Here is an 18,321-nt window from a genome sequence, read left to right on the forward strand (position 1 = left end):
TTACAAAAATGAAGAGTTGATCGCATGTCAGGGATGTTTTTGAGTATTTTACTATATGTTTGCCCATGCTGGCCAAAATAGACCCTTTTCCATAGCAGACAGAGAAGCAGGTGTAATTACTGGCAATAAAAAGTTTGTGTCCCAATAAGTCATGTTAGAGGAGCAACATGTTTATTTGAAGAGACAGAAACAACTTTAATGCACTGAAGCCACAACTGACGTTTTAAGTATCACTGTAACACAATTTATTTCAATCCCAAACGTCTGGATTGCTGTGGCTTCTGCTGCTGGCTAGGATTATTTCCATCACTTTTAACTCTTGAAAACTGAACTGTTCTTTCACATTAGCTGTTTCTGTCTCTTAACTCTGGTATTCATCTGTGTGTCGTATGTTATCTTCTAACACCACTGAGGTGGAAAGAGTTTTGTGGGGGGTTTTTTCTTTCCTCCCAGGCAGCTCTGGATGTGGGTATTTAAGATATTTATAAGTTTCAAGCTCCTTAAGAAACTACATTGCAACCTCTCTGAGCCCAATATCATCAATATTGTACATGGTCTACTCTAAATTGAACCACAACATTTTATAATATGCTGCTGATTTGACAAGAAGGGTTAAGGAAACTTATTGATCCCTCTTTTAAATACCACAATATAAATCATGTTCCTAAATACTCAAAGAATAAGGAGATGTTCAGTTCCTGGCATCTTCATGAAAACATGAATGTCTAGCATCACATTGCCCCCTGGAGCCCAAACCATTAAACCATCAACTTTTCTTCAAGTCAAACTTTATTCATTATCTCAAAAAGAAAAGAAAAGAAAAAGAATTAGTAGATTCTGATTCTGAGCGAATGACAATCCCACCCCTCCCTCTCCCATCCCCACCAAACTAATTAACTCCCCCTAAATGTGGACTAATTGGAATATCTTTTAACTCTGTAAATAGTCAGTGGCCTTTTCATCTTTCAGTGAGTGTCGGCCACAACACTGAGCGCACCAATCGAATGCAGGGAAATAATTGGGCTCCACAGCATCCGACAGCTGAGCGGTGAGACAGTGAGCTTCAGAAAAATTAAGATTCTGCCTCATCGCTCAGAGTTTAACTTAAAGTCGCGACCGTCGCTTTGTAGATGTTCGCACTCATCTTTCACTTCTGTGGGGATTTTAAATGTTACTTTACCGTGTCGTCCATCACACACTTCATCTGACAGAATATCATAAAAAACAAAACACACACACTTTGTAAGACATTCACATCCGATTAGACTTCTGTTAATAAATTAATCAATGTCAGTAAGCCCCCGTATCCCCCCCCCCCCCCCCCCCGCCATGTTACCCACAATTCCAGCATCTTATCCACCATCACTTTCTTGAGCCAAAAGAGAAACAAGTCAATCTTGCATTGCACTGAGCAGCTTACAAATCACCATCAGGAGTGGATGGAGCGCATTTCAGTGACCGTTGGGTGTTTGATATTGAAGTGACATGGCTGCCAATGGTAGATGGTACATCTTTGGCCGTCCTTCCCACAGATATCAGTCATACAGACGCTTGTTGGTGATGGCATTATAACGTTCAATGCAGTTTAAGATCAAGTCAATGGTTCAAACGCTGGACAAAAAGGTTTTGAGCTTGTGAAATGTTGTTTCAGAGCCTAGTCACATAGAGGCAGCTTCAAAGGGAACATCACGATGCTGAGATTCTAATTTGTACTTGTGACGAGGCCCTATTGTGTTTCAGCCTTTGTCAACCTGTTTAACGTTTTGTGACAAGTTTTATAGTGTCTAAATAAAACCTGTTCACAAATCCCTGGTAGTTCTGATTAAATCGTATTGAATTTAAGCCGTGTTCTGGACATGGTTATCCACAGTAACTGATCCTAAACCAGGTTAGGACAAACATCAAAAGGAAGTGCTTTCAAAACACAACAGATTTAAGCAGATCTAGATAAATTACAAATGTATAAAAATGGCTCATATTGTATCAAATGTTCTCAAAACTTCTTCGACAATGAGTGTTTGTGGAAAAAAAGGTTCAAAAGGAGAAAAAAAAACAAAAAACTGTAAAACGTCAGCTTCCAGTTCAGTGAACCTGATTGGCTGATGAGGTGTGGTAATGCGCATCGAGTGGTTAATGTTGAGCTTCAACTTGGGGCCGAATTACATCGTTCGCGGGCTAAACACTTTACTAGCGCCCATAATTAGCCACAGCTACTGGAGAAGACCCAGTGTTTGCTGAGGATTATGGGAGCTGGCGTGTTGCTTAGCAGACAAAGGTGTGGTCTGAAGTGAGTCCTCATGTGCGCCGCGCCTTCTGTCTCTTGGCCTGGCGTTTGGCTTCATCCATAGCAGCGTTGTCTGCGCTGACTTGGCTCATGCTCCTCACGCCCTGCATACGATTCACGAACTGCAGCAGGAGCGGGATCACCTGCGAGAGAGAGAGAGAGGCGACGAAGGGCATCAAACTAAAAATATCTCCATGCAGTTTATAAGTTTGAAATATTAATATATAAACCCCTGAATAATAATGATTCATTTCAATGAATGAATAAATAAGAACTGATTATATTACATGAAACTAAATGATCCTCTATCTCATTTTATTTAGGATTTGCCATTTTAAGGCCAGAGTCCAGTGACTTTTATAACAACTACATGGAATCAGAAATTCAATAGTCGAGTAGGAAGGAGCTCTATGCACATCGAGTGTGGAGCAGGATTTTACCTTCTCGTGGTTGTATGCTGCCAACAGGAGCAGCAGAGTGAGGGGCAGAGCTAAGTAGGAGCCCTGGGCAATATCCTGGTCAGGCACTTTACGCTGTGGGAAAACACACAGAGGCATTCATATATAAACACAATGAGAGATGAGACAACAACCAAATCAATACTGTTTCTCTCCTCGTCGTGACTCCTGTTGTTCTTTGTTTTTGCAAGAGAAACAGAGGCTGCTACAGAGAACAGCAGATATAACTCAGTTTGGTTTCATAAAAAAGAATCCGTTTCTTACAGTGGGGTTGAAGGTGAGCGTGATGTGCTTGCTGTATCCGGTGGAGGTGAAGGAGACCTGGGGCAGCGTGAAGTCATACTGGGAGCGGGACAGTGTGGAGTACAGCATCAGAACGTAGGTCTGGAGGAGACGTGGAGAGAGAGGGCTTTAGATCTAACAGCAGCATGTCCTGCGTCACAGTTAAGCCTAAAGCATTCGATAGATTTAGTGAAACATAAAAGCGCATTAAGATCTGAATCAGAGTCCTGCAGGGGTCCATTTTTTGCAGACCTGCCATTATCTTCCACTCAAATCCAAACCCGACCCGTGGTGACTCGACCTATAACCCGTGATTAAACACACATGCTACATACACAGTCACCCACACTAAACGGGTGATGGCCTCCTTTTTCCTTTCGTTTTGTGGTCGAGTTCTGTTCTCAGAAAGGTTGCTCACAATTGGTGCAGCATCTGCGTTGCGGCAGCTGAGAATGTGCTTCCTCCCCGGCAACGTGCTGAGCTAGCTGGTGACTATGAAAAGCTCAAACAGTTGATTAACAAGCAGCAAAGCCATTGAGGACGTATTCACCACTGACCAATGTTGTTTGTATTTCATCCTTTGATGTACTAGATGGCTTGTTTTCAGTTTCACTCACATAACTCTTAATACTGAAATGATCAACGGTGGTGTCGTAGGCTTTCACATCAATCAAGTCCTTGCACCTGACTAGGCTTCATATAAGCTGATTTAGATGTTAAGAAAACTGCACAATTGTTTGAATTTCTGAATTCTCCAGAAAAATATTATATATTTGGGCTCTGAGTATTTAATTTTATACCCGTTTCGTGATTTTTTTGGGGGGGTGACCCACCACTCCTCTGCCGTGAACAACCGGTGAATAATGTTGATTAGAAAAATCAGACTATTGGATTAATGACAAGCTGATACCTCTCCGTCCCTCTCCAGAGGAGGGAAGTGGAAGAAGAGGGACTGTCCCAAAGAGACGCTGTTGATTGGATTGTCCATATTGTCACTCTTATACAGCTTCACCTGCACAGACCAAAAGAAGAGAAAATGGAAGAAAAAAAGTGAGTACAAACTTCAACCATGTGACCACTGCAGGGAAGATTCAGAGATTTATAAAATGTAACATAAGGAGATCAGTCGTACCGACAGGGTTGGGAGGTGTTCAGGTGAAGTGATGACGTTCCCGCTGAGGTCAAACTGATTGATCTGTCTGAAGGCGATGATGTTCACCCCTTCAATGTCATCGCTGCCGACCTGAGAGTGAACACACTGAGCTGAGTGGACAGATACAACCTTGAACTCCTAATAATGTCGGGAGAAAGCTCCGTACAAGTCACACAGTGTGATAATAGCAGAGAATTAAGTGGAATTAAGGCATTTCCAGTCTTGCCACAGAGATTAGGGGGCCTGCCCTATTCAGACAAACTCAAATTATGAACTGAGAGGTTTTAACTTGCAACAGGATTATCGCTGCTTTTGTTCTGCCTATAGAAAAGAGCCCATGTGATAAGGCTGCTGATAAGACACAATCACAGGGTTCCCACAGTCATTTTAACAATTCAATTATTAAAGTCTTCATGCCTGTGTTACTGCAGTACAAAACATAAGGGAAAGGGCTACAGAATTACAATATGTTCATGTTCAGGTTGCATATCTGGTATTTATATTGAAGTGGAGGTTCAAAGTTCAGTCTTGACTGTGGAAACATCAGCTTAGGAAACAATTTCACATTCAGGTGCATTAAGTGGCAGTTCGGGAGCTTTGCGATCGTAACACAGTCATCAAGTCAAGAATGAGCTCTGACCTTGAGCTTTAAGGATCACATGTAAGAGACATTGTTAAAGTGCTCAAACCATATTTATGATTCTGTGACATCGAAGCAAAAAAATGGGTTCTATAGTTTATCTTGTACAACAGGCATTTTAGGGGAGCAACTAATAAATATCTTCATTATCGATGCATCGATCCGTTGTTTTATTACTTGCTCATTCAATTAAATTGCGAAAACCCTTTGTCCCTCACAATTTCCCCCAAAACACTCAATCAACCAGTTGAATTTTTGACATAAAAAAACAGCTAATCCGAAACATTCCAGAGACTCAAACAAGCAACTATTTACAGAACAGGAACAATTAACCAATCGTGAAAATATCTGCTTTCTTAATTTGCCTTTCACTAAAATCACGTGAGATTACAAACTTTTCATTCCATGTTAGCTAAATCCAATTGAACACTCAGCAAACATGGGAATGACTAAATATCAATATCTGTATCATCAACATTTTTCTTTGTTAGCTGAATGATACTTTGACATTTTGGACGTTCTCCAGTCAATTTAAACAGATAGTGAGGTTAGACTCGTTCTAGAATTGCTCCTCCTAATATATAATTTGTAGCAAATTCTGTTTAAGTTTCTTGAATTTTCTTAAAAGCTGAAGGACTGTTTGCACATCTGGACAGCTGTGTGGATCTTTTGCTTCTTACCTCTACAGCTCTGTGTTGAGGTAGCGCCCTCTCGATGTGCTCGTTGCCTTCAGCGCGGAGCTGAATCAGGTACGTGCAACCCGGCTGCAGAGAAACATTGAGATTTCCAGTAAAAGGACCAAGGACGACAGAGCACCAATTATTCATGCAGTGCCAAATGACGATTAGACAAGTTAGTGTGCCAGTCACCGGCCTCTTTCACCAGACACAGGTGGGTGACCAAACCAGTGTGATACAGTTCAGTTTATTTAGAACAGTTTTAAGCATCCTCACCAGCAGACCCCTGAGTCGGAAGCGTCCCGCCTCATCAGTGACTGTGTCCTCGTTGTAGAGGCTGCACTCTCCCTGACCCACCGCCTCCACGGAAATGTCCCGCTCCGCATCCCCACTCAGAGACTGCACTGCTCCGTAGCAACTGGGGACAAGAGTGCAAGACGATGAAAAGACATGCGTGGAGAGGACGTTTCGGGATTCAACAAACTGCAACAGCTAGCAGGTTAGAAAACAATACTGTGTTCAAGTTTTTGGAATTAACGACATTTAGTTTCTAATCCAGCTCATTAGGGACGTTTGTTATCAGACCAAAATCTCTTCTGTACAATGACATTAAGCCTGAGACAGATGGTCAGGCCGTTCTGAGCTAAACCTCAAGGAGTCAGTGTGGGATTACAAGAAGATACTGCGGCAGACTAAAAACTGAAGATATGGGACTAGTTCCCCAAGATGATTTCTCTTTGGTTTTAAAGGCAGATCCAGGATTGATTAAGGTCTTTATCTGTTTCCTGTGTTTAGTTGGTTTGTTATGTCATCATTTCATAACATGGCACCGTTCTTTAAAGTATCCTCTTGAACGTGTATTTCCTAAAACTTTTGCATAATACATTTACGAAGTAAAGATGGTTACCCCAACTAAACAGGAAATAGCAATTTATGGTACATTTGTTTACCTGTATGCAGTCTTAATGCCGGTTATATCGATGCTGAGGTTTTGACCTTCCTCCACAGAGATCATCTGAGATGCCGGCTCAAAGCGGAACTCCTTCATCATGGGTTTGAAATAGTACTGGCCGGGGCTCTGAGGATACAAGAGCAGGGAGCAAGTCAAAAGACCCATTAGCTAGAGCACAACACAGATTCAAACACCTCACGGTCAGCGTTACAGCTTGGTGGACTGATATCTTACACCACAGAAAGAAAAGTACAAAGGTGAAAGCTGAAGAACAAACTGCTGGATCCCTACCAGGTTATTGAAAGTGAGCAGGCCAGTGTCCTGGGTCTGAAGGTTGGACCGAAACTGTCCACCACTCAGGGACAGGAGGACCCCAGAGAGGGGCTGAGCGTCCTCTGATCTGATCTAATGACGAAGTGAAAGAGAGAATGTGTTATAGCTCACATCAGGATTTGACAAATACTTGACTATTTATCGACCATCATCCATCATCTGAATTTGCCTCTGGGGGCCACAGACAATATTTTGGGGCTTCTGGTGTAGACAGTGGATCCGTCTTCCATTCCTCATTCACTGTTTAGTCTAACACAGTTACAGTGCTGATCATCTTGACTGTGGCGACCTGCCATATTCTCATTTGTCCTGCCACAGTTTCATAATGAACAAAAGCATTTTTTAACAAAACATTTAAAAGATAAGATAACTTGGTGTGTGCAGCGCTACTTGCCGCGTGCTCATGCTATGGTCCATCATCCACGCAGTCAGACCTCGTACTTTCAGCTGAAATTGTGGCACGCAATGAAGTTCTTTCTCAAACGGGAGAACATATATTTCACTGTGTAGTTTGTGTACCCTTCACACGGAAGCTGTTGCGTTCCAGAGTGACCTTCATGCAAATAGAAGTGCGTCCCCGTTACTGCTATTCATTGAATTCAGTCTGAGGAAAACGCTGCCGTTAAGCTTCTTTTATCCATGAGTTGAACGTTTCTCAAAGCTAAACACAAACAGTGATACTTCTTTTTAGGTATTTTAGGTCCAGACAACATTTTGACTAATCTCTATAAACAGCCATCTGTATATGAATGAAGCTGATGCATTTCAGTCAGGGTGTTTAGGCTCTTTTGCTCTACCCACAGACAAGTCCTGCTCAAACAGGAAACTGGTTTCCGGCCCCAAAATCTCTGCCCTTATGGACACAATCTGCAAATTCACATGAAGAATATGTTTATAGAGATTAAATTGAGCAAAACTCGCACAGACCCATCTTGAAAATCATTAAATATCTCAGTGGTGGCTCAAGTGTGAGAGGCATATTGTAGAGTCGTGGGCACAATCAGGCTGACAGGTGAGTTTAGTGTCTCTGATGTTCCGTTTCAGATTGGATTTACAAAAGAAGGATAAACAAGGACCCACAACTCTTTAGAAATGCTGCACAGACAAGTTCAAAGCAGTTTGTGACACAGAAAAGGAAACAGACACTGATCATTTGTGCCAGGATCTCATGGTAGCTGCAGATAATTGCGGACCCTTTTAACAAAGGCAGTACAAAGGCGCGGCACTGACACACAGCAAAGCAGAAACCGATTCAACTATCATCACTGGTATTTTCTCCTAATTATATTTTACGAAAACATTCAGCGGGAACTAACAGGTGCTTTTCGTCATGTCATTCCTCATTCGTTTAAACCCGATTATCAGAGAGAGCAGCAAATGGGAACAAAGAGCTCTACTTGTAAAGATGGTGAAGGTGAAAGCATCAGCTAACTAATGTGGGTGTTAAAGTGGCTGGTGATTACTGGGATGCGATGCCTATGTGTGTGTGTAGTGTGGTCACGTTTACCTTGAAGGTGACACCAGCCAGAGCGAACGCCTTGAAGTCTCCCTGAGTTCCCTCCACAGGACTCAGAACGAATCCCTCTTTGCTGGCACTGATGTCGTACTGCCGGTCGCTGTGAAGTGGACCCACACTGGAGCAACGACAGGAGAAATATAATAGTTATAGCTACATGTCCATGAATAAAGTTATTATAAGGTGTAACTGTTATATTATTTTATTTCTCTATTTAATTGTTGGCCTAAAATCGGAAAGTCAGGTAAGGTTTCCTAACGCCAACGATTCCTGTAATGTTTGTATTAATTGGATGTGACGCTGCATCCATTACATTCAGCTCACATGTACAACATATTGTCTGGAACGTCATGAACAGCTGGAGGTCAAAGAACATATTTAGCTCAATCCAGTTACCTTATGGGTTGGGATGATTTTTAGTGATGAGTGAATTTGTGATAGAAACAACTCACTAGAATAATCTTTGTAATATGTTAACACTGGATAAACAGCCATTGTACTGCCATGCATCCAAAACAAAGCTCTATTCCCAGTACTTATAATTTATTGGCATATTGTATTGCATCTGATTCATTTGGCAAAATCAATCAAAACAACAGAAGAAGCCTAATAATCAGCGGTGATATAACGTTTAGAATATAGATTTCATGATGCAGTTCTCAGCCTCGTGACTCTTGTGTTGCAGCGTTTAGCATCAGGCTCTTTTTAACCAGGCTGCAAGATCCCGTTGGTTTCTCTGGCACAAACGGAGATTTAATTATCTCTTTGGCTGACCTCCTTTAACAGAGCCGTTTAAAACCCATCTCAACTCTCTGGGCCTGAACAGCAAATTATTTTAGGACCAGAGCTTTAACTAGAGCCCACACGTCACTGCTGTGTCTACACTTGCTCTGGCACTTATGTATTAATGGATTCACCATTTAGTGCATAATGACCTGCTAAGCACTTTTACTCATAGCAGAACTCAAAGATAGCCTTTACTGTCAGATAAAGGCATCAACCCAGGAGCTTTACACACTTTTCATCTCCTATTTTAAGGGCTAGGTTCACCTGTATGATCCTTCGTCGTTGGTGGCCACAGTAATGAGAGGAGCAGAGGCTCCTCGTTCAGTGATGGAGATCCCAACGCCCTGAAGCTCCGGTGAGATTTTGCCCTCCAGGAACAGACCTGCACGTCCTGCGATGTCCACCAGCCGGCCTGGACAGGACTCTGTCAGAGAAGAGAGTGTGATGAGTCTTCAGGTTGCTTGTTTGTCATGATACAGAATATCAGGGATTTTATGGTTTCAGGTGATTTTTCTCCACTTTCTATGTGTAACAAATGATGGTAGAGATACATTATTATAACCATACAAAACAAAATACCTAATAGCTGCTATGACAAAGACAAGTACATACAAACTTTATAGATTTGTTGGAATGTGACAATGTGTGTGAAGGATTTTACCTCCGGTGATCGTGGCCTCTACTTCAGGTGGGTAGAACAGCAGTTCCTTGGAGGAGGGAGTCACAGTGATCTTCTCTCCGGCCCTGCACAGACATGTACAGTCAATATTAACTCACTGTATCATTACATTAATTCATTGGGGTGCCATCAACAACATGATAAACTGAAACTGGAAACGAGTCTATGCATGAGGTACATTCTAGAGTGAACTGAAGTCTTGCAGAGCTCAACCTTATTAATTCGATAAGTTTAAAGATCATAAAATGCATTGAAAACCCTGAGAAACTGACCTGGCCCAGTAGGAGAAATCATAGTGGAATGGGCCTGTCAGCTCATCAGCCTTCTCTTGGATTGGTGGGCTGTCGTCCCTCGCACCTCCCTCCTCTTCGGCGGCGCGTCGCTCCCTCTCCTGGCGGCGGAGCTGAATCTCTTGCAGCTGCTGCTCCTGCCGCTGCTCCTCCAGACTCCGCAGGGGACCCAGCACCAGCGCCGGCTCGCTCTCGATGGACGACCTGACAGAGGAAGGGCAGGTGCAAAATAAAAGCCAGTCATTTAGATTCATGCTCAGCAGTGAATGTTAGTGAATGTCAGGGAAAAGTGAGCGCAGCCATGACGAGTCTCACTTGATGGTCACAGTGACGTCCAGAATCTTGTCAGTGGTGATGAGGCCAGTCATGTGATGCCGCACTGCAGTGAGGGTCAGGATGCTGGGAGCCGAGCTGTTAGACACAGGTCAACATTCATTACTTTACATAAATGTATGGAGGGAGGATGACTCCTTTAACCCAGAAATGAATGGACAGAGCATGTGGTTACTTACGTATCGTAGGTGTAGAAGTCCTGTTCAAACTGATGGCAGGAGCGAGGGGTGACTTTGTAAACACCTGCACAAACCATTTTTAGTTGATTAATTACTTTGCTCCAGTTTTATATTTAGGTAAGTCTGACACAGACCTTTTGGCTCAAAGCACTGTGCTCTAACTATACTCGGGGGAACAGTTGGTACCCTGATGTTTTCTTTTCTCAATATGCTAATTCACACTATGTTTAACTAATGAGAGGTGAGGAGAGTGGACCTCACCGGGCTTGGAGAGGCAGAAGCGGTTCACGCCCTTAGAAAGGTTGTACATGCCGACATTCTCAGGTTTGCTGCCGTCTTGGAAGAATTCCTGTGCAGGAAAACACTGAGTTAGAATCACAAAAATAACACACACCAGGTACTGGTTCTGTTGTCAAGTTACTGGTTACTAACCAAAGTGATGGCATGGGAGAGGGAGCAGCGCAGGATGTAGCCAATCTGTCTGAACTCAACCCCCAAGGCGTCAGAATCCAGAATCTCCACTTCAATGGACTTATGTTTCCAACACCATTCCTCATGAGAAATACTCACTGAGAGGAGAGAAAGTAAAAATAACAGGAAAACAAAAGTGTTAATATTTGTTGTAAAGGATTAAACTTGGCAGACTCGCACCAGAGGAAAAACCTAAGCTGCCTCAATCAGTGGAAGTTGTCTTTCCTCAGGATGCTAATTATTTCCTCTAGGCAAATGCTGAAGGAAGTTCACTTCTTGCACAACTCTGGCCTGACAACACAACAACCTGAGTAAATGTTCAGAAAAATGCTGTGTGTGCAGTTAACTTGTAGTCTCACACATAGATCGTGTGTATTGAACAGTGAGGGAGATAGATGTGGCACAATAAAGTGCAGAAACAACAGCTAAATAATATGAGCTTCCAAATAGCTGCTCCTAAAAACCCAATTATGATCGAAGGACGGTAATTACCAATTGATTTTCCCACAGTCATTAAGGGAATAATTACTCTGATTTCTTCATGGATTCTGAAACGGTGGAGGAATCACTTTATTTACTCCCCCTGCTCTGACTTATTGCAGTCCAAAGCTTTGTGCTGACTCTGCATTCGAGCTCCACATAAATTATGAGGCTCTTCTAGAACAAACAAAAATCTCTGATTTGTAATGGCTCTACTGAGTCCTAGATATTACTGACAGGGCTTTACATCCTTTGCACACTGGTGCTACAGATGTTGACAGTTTTGTAGCACAGGTAACAAAGTTGTAGCACGAGTAAACATTTGATACCATCTCTGAAAACAATCACATGTATAGTTTAACCTAAACAGGTCTTTGACAAGCAAACAAATACCAACCATCAGCTGCTAACCCTCTCAGAAGAGAACAACCTTGTGGGGTCATTTGTTGGGGGTTTGATTTATGATTTGAAAATACAGCTTCATTTTCCTGCATTCACTGGTTATAACCAAGTTATGTCGGAGCTCACTAATTCAACGTGCTGAGAAACAAAGGGATAGATCAGTAGGAATCGTGGGATTTAGTGTATGACTCTTCGCAGACCGGACGTGGTTATGACTCACATGACAAGACTACAACTACCGGTTTGAATAGCAATTGGTCATTCACCTCACACACAAGCATGTACACACGTCCTTAATATCGGTCCACGCACACAAGCAGCTTTGTTTAAAACACACACAAAACTGTATCGCACAGGTACAACAATGAAAAGTATTAATCAAGTCCCGACCTTTGTATTTCCCAGGCAGAACGTTGTCGAATGAGAAGTTGAGGATGTCATCGCTGCCGGACAGAGCCACCGCCTTTCTTTCTCCCTGACGACTCACTGGCTGCAGGGTTACTGAGAGGTCATCACAGGACGCTAGAGGTCAACAAGAAGACAAAAGGTTAGCTTGGGTAAAAGCAAAACCATAGATTTAAATTTTCTTCTGGGCTGAATCTGTGTCAAATCCCACATCTTATACTGCCTCATATAACATAATTAGAAAACTCACAAGTCTGTTTAATTAATACAGGCGATATGTTACTATGCCCTTACCTAGACAGTAGACTTTTCCAGAGACTGAAGCCATGAATTGGGTGAAGAGGAGGTCAGTGAGGGGCCGGTCTACTAGGGAGACCTCCAGGGCCTGTGGCTGCAGAGCCAGGCCTGCTTTCACCTCCGCCTCAGGGAGAGACACCTTAACCCACGGAAGTGGAGGCAAAGTTGTATTGTAGAAAACCAAGTGTTTCTAATACTACTTCACACACAGTGGAATCAGTTATATCTCGGCCAATGCAGCCTCAAAACCATGTAGCATAATATTTAAATTATTCTAGAGCATTACTGAATATACAAAGAGCTACAGCTCAGCATCTTGTACCTTTCATAAGTGTCTACAGATGAAGACTAATTTAAGATATGTTATATAAGGTTTTAATTCAGATAATGTCATCCTAGAATCTCTGCAACAATCAATACTGTTAATTGTAGCTGGTATTAGAGTCTTACATGGACGCTGTAGTCTCCAGGTTTGGCCTGGAAGCAGAAAGCCCCCTGAGGGTCGGACTCGATGGTCCGGCTGGACGCCTTGTCCTGGTCCTGCTGTGTCAGGGTGACCTTGTAGCGACCCTGCTGCTTCATGCCCTCAGGCAGGCGGCTGATGGAGATCTGGCCACAAACACTGAACCTGGTGTGGGACAAAATACGGCTTGTTTAGCAATGTGGCAACAGACAGCACTGAAGCTTAATTTCTGCATATTTTTATAAAATGAAATACCCTGCTGTGATGATGTCAGGAAGTTGGGGCGTGTTGGGGGCAATCTTTACTGTGATTGGCTCAAAGAACATCAGCTCCTTGTTTACACGTATGGTGTAGGTACCAGCTGTCATGTTCTCCAGACGGAAAGAACCATCCTCCTTGCTGATGACTGCGAGGACAGAGTGAGAAAACGTGTTTACAGTTAAAAACACTTCATGCACTTCCACCATTTTCAGGTTGTTTAATTATTGCTTTGTAAGTGTGGAGTCCTATTGTGCTGTTACCTCTGATGTTGTTGTTGATGGACACTGTAGCGTCTGTTACACCCTCCCCTTCGATACTGTTGAGAACTCGGCCTGTCACGGAGAAGCCCATGACTCGGAAGATTGGCTGAGAGGAGCGACAGAGACAGCATGTCAAGGTGAAGTTACATGTCTGATTTTAAATCTAACTGTTTAAATGTTCAAACTAAACATGATCAATGGAGATAATGTTATGCTTCACCTCGAGCTTCAAGCTGTTGTGCTCAACCTTGAAATTCATCCTGGACGGTGCAACATCAAATGTAATTCTTTCTCCTCTGTAGAATGGCACCTGAAGGGAAGATGTTCACAGAAAATGAATTAGAGAGAAAAATAATTAAACGTGTAAATTGTATAAAGATATATATTTATAATATATATTATATTTACTTAGATAAATTGTATTCAAAATCATTAAAACGTTTTATAAATTGAATAATACAAATGGTTAGTAATGGAATTTCAATGGGATTAAAGAGGAAAATTGACAGCTCTATTACTGAGAGGATTCTTGTTGATTCCCTCTTTGGTCACGTTTTTCTCTAGTTTTACATTAAAGGTTCAGTGTGAAGAACTTAGTGACACCTGGTGGTGAAGTTGCATGTTGCAGCTGAATACCCCTCACCTCACCCTCCCCTTCTAAACATGACAGAGAACATATGGTAGCTGTCAGTTGTCATTAGAACTCAAAACTGGGGGATTGTAAACAGAGGCCTACCAAAGCACGAGAGACACACAGGACATAATTCCTGCAGGTAAGCAAGGTCACTTTGATCTCATTAAAAAAAACTCACCACAGTGTACTCTCCGCTGGCCAGAGAGGGGAAGACGAAGGTGCCATCTTCTCTGGACAGAGCGCTGCACAGGTAGACCAGGGCGCTGTCCCCAGGATCTGCCCCTTCCACTGGGGTCATGTTGCAGCCAGTAACATCCTTCAAATCAGAACACACAATTCAGTCCATCAACACTTATCATCACTATTATCTAAACTAAAAAGGTATTCTCTAGTTCAAAAACAAAACATCAAAATCATTACACTTTGATATTCTACTGAGAATAAAATCCTGACTTTGGCTGTTTCCAAAAAAACTAGATTCTATGATAGTTGAGAAAGACAAAGAGCAGTAGAAATGATAAAAAATAAAGGATAGATTAGAGAAGCAGTATGAAGATTTCCTCTAATTCACCTCCTCAGTTTCTATATTAATGATTTTACCTCTCTCCTGACTGCGGCCGAGTACAGTAGGAAGGTGACCTCTTTCATGGGCTCTCCATCACTGCGGACCTCCCCTGAGACGTCGTAGCCTCCAACCACCAGATGGTCTGCGGCCAGGGCATTGGCATTGGAGACGTGCACGGAGGTTGTGCTCTATCGAAGAAAGGCAGAGGTCACAACAAACGTTACAGCGAAGGGTCAGAATAATGACACGGTCATGAGCAAGTTAATTACTGCAGGAGTACATTAGATTACGAGTTTGAAAACCTGCTAACTTGACAGGGATAATGGGTGGATATGACTTTTCTATACCAAGGTGAGGCCAAATTAAAAAGAGCACTGAGATTGTGCAGTCTCTACAGCATTGACACTGTTCCAACAGAGACTGTGATATTTTGGCAGCCAGCAGAGTGCTATTAAAGACTGAGGGTGAAAATAATGTTTCACACATGGGTCTGATTTTACTAATCTCAGATGAAATCATCATAATGAGGTAGTTAATAAAAGTTTAATTTGTATCCCCTACAGAAGTTTTTCATTCTTTCTGTGTATGACTAATGGCAACAGGAATCTGGCTGTGATTAATTTCTAGCTTGGGAAACACCAGTGGATATAAAAGTTAATATCTTAATATTCGCTTAAACTCGTGTCACACCAGTGGGACACATTGGCCAGACTGAAACGCTCCTAATTCTGTATCACAGCAACAGCTGATGACACAGAATCAGTTCAGATGAATCCAATGTTTTCTCACCATAAAAAAGCCTAATATTCTCTTTTATAAAACAAAAATAACCCTCAGTATCCTTCAAACACCATTGGCTGTATTCAAATATAAAGAGGTACCATTTAAAAGAGACATGGGTTATGACTGAAAACTAAAGGGGTTAAATAACCTTATAATTTTGGTGTAATAATTTCTCAGGACTTTAGCACAAAAATAAGAAATGTTAAGAGGTTAAAAAATATTTTCCACAACACGAAAACTTAGTAATAAAAGTTACTTTTACTTGACTCTTGTGTCACCTATTGGAAATTAAATACGTAACAAAGACAAACTATATATTTAAATGTTTGCTAGAATTACAGATGAACTACCACAGATTTATTCTATTGATCACATTTGGTTATTAGAACTCGTGTAAAATATAAAACTGACAATGGCATCCAGCAGCCTCCAAGTAACCTAATGATTAGAGTGTATACTAAGAAACTATTGTTCGCAATCCTTGAAACAAATAAACTAACCTGCTCCAGAGACCAAGAGGGATGGGAAGCTGTGATGTCATAAGTTCCAGGAAGTACTTTGAGGAAGGTAAACCTGTGTTAGCAAGACCAAACAAAAGAAGGGTCTTAAACCATGACACATTTAAATTTCAAGGTGTTTACTGCAGAAGCACCTCTGCACATCCATTGAACGGAAAGGTGCAGGTCACTTACTTTCCTCCAGGCTGTGTGACAACACTCTGGAGTTTCTCTGCTGTTCCCTCTCGGCTCAGTTTGACTTCTACTCCAGCCGGGCCCAGGAGATGGCCCTTACTGAGCACCTGAACGAGACACAGAGCACATTAAGAGGTTAAACAAGTGACACATTAGTAAGAGATAATTTGTGATAAGAAAAAGCATGAAGGGTGGGTACACTATCAAAACACCTTTATTTGGTGTGTAAATAAGAACTGAAAGATCTGAACAGCTGATGTATGTGTGAGGGACTGATTCTGTCAAACACCGGAGCACTTTTTTGCAATGCATGAGGCTGCAAGACTTTTAGACATCAGTGAAATTGTTGAGATATAACAACCCTGTTTTGTAGAGATTATTTTTAATGGTCTTCAAGTCAAGTTAAAGGGGAAAAAACTCAGGAAACATCTCACCGTTCCTAAGACTGAAAAGCCGGTGAAAATGAAGTTGATGTCTTCCTCTTTGGTGCAGATGTCACTAACCCCATCCACATGGAGGTCGACACTGGTAGGCTCTGGTGAGATTAAAAAAATCAGACATATAGAAGAGTACATAGATGATGCAAACAACCTCTTGCAAAAGCTGGCATTATTAAAAGTCATTTTCAGACATGAACTCTGGAGAATGTTCGCACAATAAGGTCTGGACTCTCTTTGGCATTTGCCTTACATGCTTCTCAAATCTCTGAAGTGGAAGGGTGAGCGGTGGTGCAGCGGACAGGAGACAGGTGTAACACCAGCACCGGCCCATATCACTTAAAACTCTATCTTTTTTTTTAAGTATAAGTTTGGCATTCTCACACACAGCCCCTCCAGAGGATGCCCGCAGATTATCCGGAGTTCAGTCTGAAAGCAGCTTACAAGTGAGTGAATTGTGAGGGTGCAGCGGTGAGCGTCTTACCAAAGCTCCACCCAAGAGGAGGTTCAATCTTCAAAACAAAGTCTCCCTGCATAAAAAGATCGACAGGGATTAAATTCAGGGACCGGGTCTGAGCATGAAAATACTGGAGTTAATGTTTAACGTACCTTGTCGTAGAGTGGGATCATGAAGTAGCCATTGATGGGAGCACAATCTGTTTGATATTTCAAGGATCCTTGTTTTGTGTACAGTTTAATCTGTGAATGAAAGAGGACACACGTTGATCATACTACAATTCATTCAACAGTTGAAGACTAGTCAGTGTTGACCTCTAAGTTAAAAGGACAAACGGGTATCAGCTATCATCAACATGAGGAGCAGTCTTTCTGGGATTTAGCTCTTTCCACTAATTACACCAAATGGCGAATCAGTGGGAGCCCGTGAACGAGCAGGGATTAGCAGTGATGACCAGCACTTAACGTCTTCCTTCACCCACACCCAGGGGCTTAAGAAGAGCGAGCAGCCATGTGAAACACTCATGTTGACTATTGATTAACCTGAGGGGGTTTCTTTCGACCGTAACTGCCATTAGAAAACACACGAATTAGCTAAATAGCGAGCAGCTAAATGTCGTATAAAACCTTTAACGCATTTGTAATAGCTGCAGAAAGCTCAATGAGTTGACATAACGTGGTTTAGTAGTCATTTTATCCAAAGTGTCATTCATTCAAGTGAACCGTCAGCCTGCACCTAACCTTTAGCTCGCAACGATAAACCGCTAGCCGCTAGCTCGCTGCTAGCCGGGACGTTTGCACTCTCACCTCGATCAGCGAGTAGTTGATTTCAACGTCGGACTTCACGAAGCCGCCGCAGGCCACGACGATGACATCCGAGGACGCGGTCCAGCACTGGGAGTAGATGATGCAGAAAAGCATCCACAGGGAGCCTATATCGGCCCGGACTGTAACTCGCAACATGTTTGGTGTGTCAGGAGCCCGGAGACACAGCACGTTCCTCTGGTTCCGTAGCAGCTGAGCTCCTGTCACTGTCCGACCGAGGAGGGGCGCTGAGCGGCGGCAGCGACCCCTGCCGGGACGGAGGTGCTTCGACTCGACAGCCAGGGTGAAAAACAGAAGGAGGGAGGCAAGGCAAAAATGAGCTAAACAC

The 18,321-nt window shown here is 42.5% G+C and overlaps 1 protein-coding gene across 1 annotated transcript; it reads right to left on the reverse strand.

The window, feature by feature from the left end:
• Positions 1–768: 768 nt before the first annotated feature.
• nomo (nodal modulator) lies at positions 769–18,204 on the reverse strand. The gene is made up of 31 exons (XM_062387430.1): positions 17,976–18,204; positions 17,322–17,411; positions 17,197–17,242; positions 16,710–16,810; positions 16,276–16,382; positions 16,084–16,156; positions 14,836–14,988; positions 14,414–14,551; positions 13,822–13,911; positions 13,602–13,707; positions 13,336–13,486; positions 13,068–13,245; positions 12,615–12,756; positions 12,306–12,437; positions 10,995–11,131; positions 10,824–10,911; positions 10,563–10,626; positions 10,366–10,461; positions 10,033–10,254; positions 9,743–9,825; positions 9,346–9,505; positions 8,287–8,413; positions 6,738–6,851; positions 6,445–6,572; positions 5,771–5,912; positions 5,498–5,581; positions 4,157–4,267; positions 3,935–4,036; positions 3,007–3,126; positions 2,725–2,817; positions 769–2,427 (listed from the first exon to the last, which is right to left on the reverse strand). Exons 1-31 carry the CDS (start codon positions 18,129–18,131, stop codon positions 2,296–2,298), a joined length of 3,666 nt encoding a protein of 1,221 aa, XP_062243414.1. The 5' UTR covers positions 18,132–18,204; the 3' UTR covers positions 769–2,295.
• Between the last annotated feature and the right edge of the window lie 117 nt (positions 18,205–18,321).

The sequence above is a fragment of the Platichthys flesus genome, chromosome 5 (genome assembly GCF_949316205.1).
Source record: "Platichthys flesus chromosome 5, fPlaFle2.1, whole genome shotgun sequence".
NCBI classification, from domain to species: Eukaryota; Metazoa; Chordata; class Actinopteri; order Pleuronectiformes; family Pleuronectidae; genus Platichthys; species Platichthys flesus.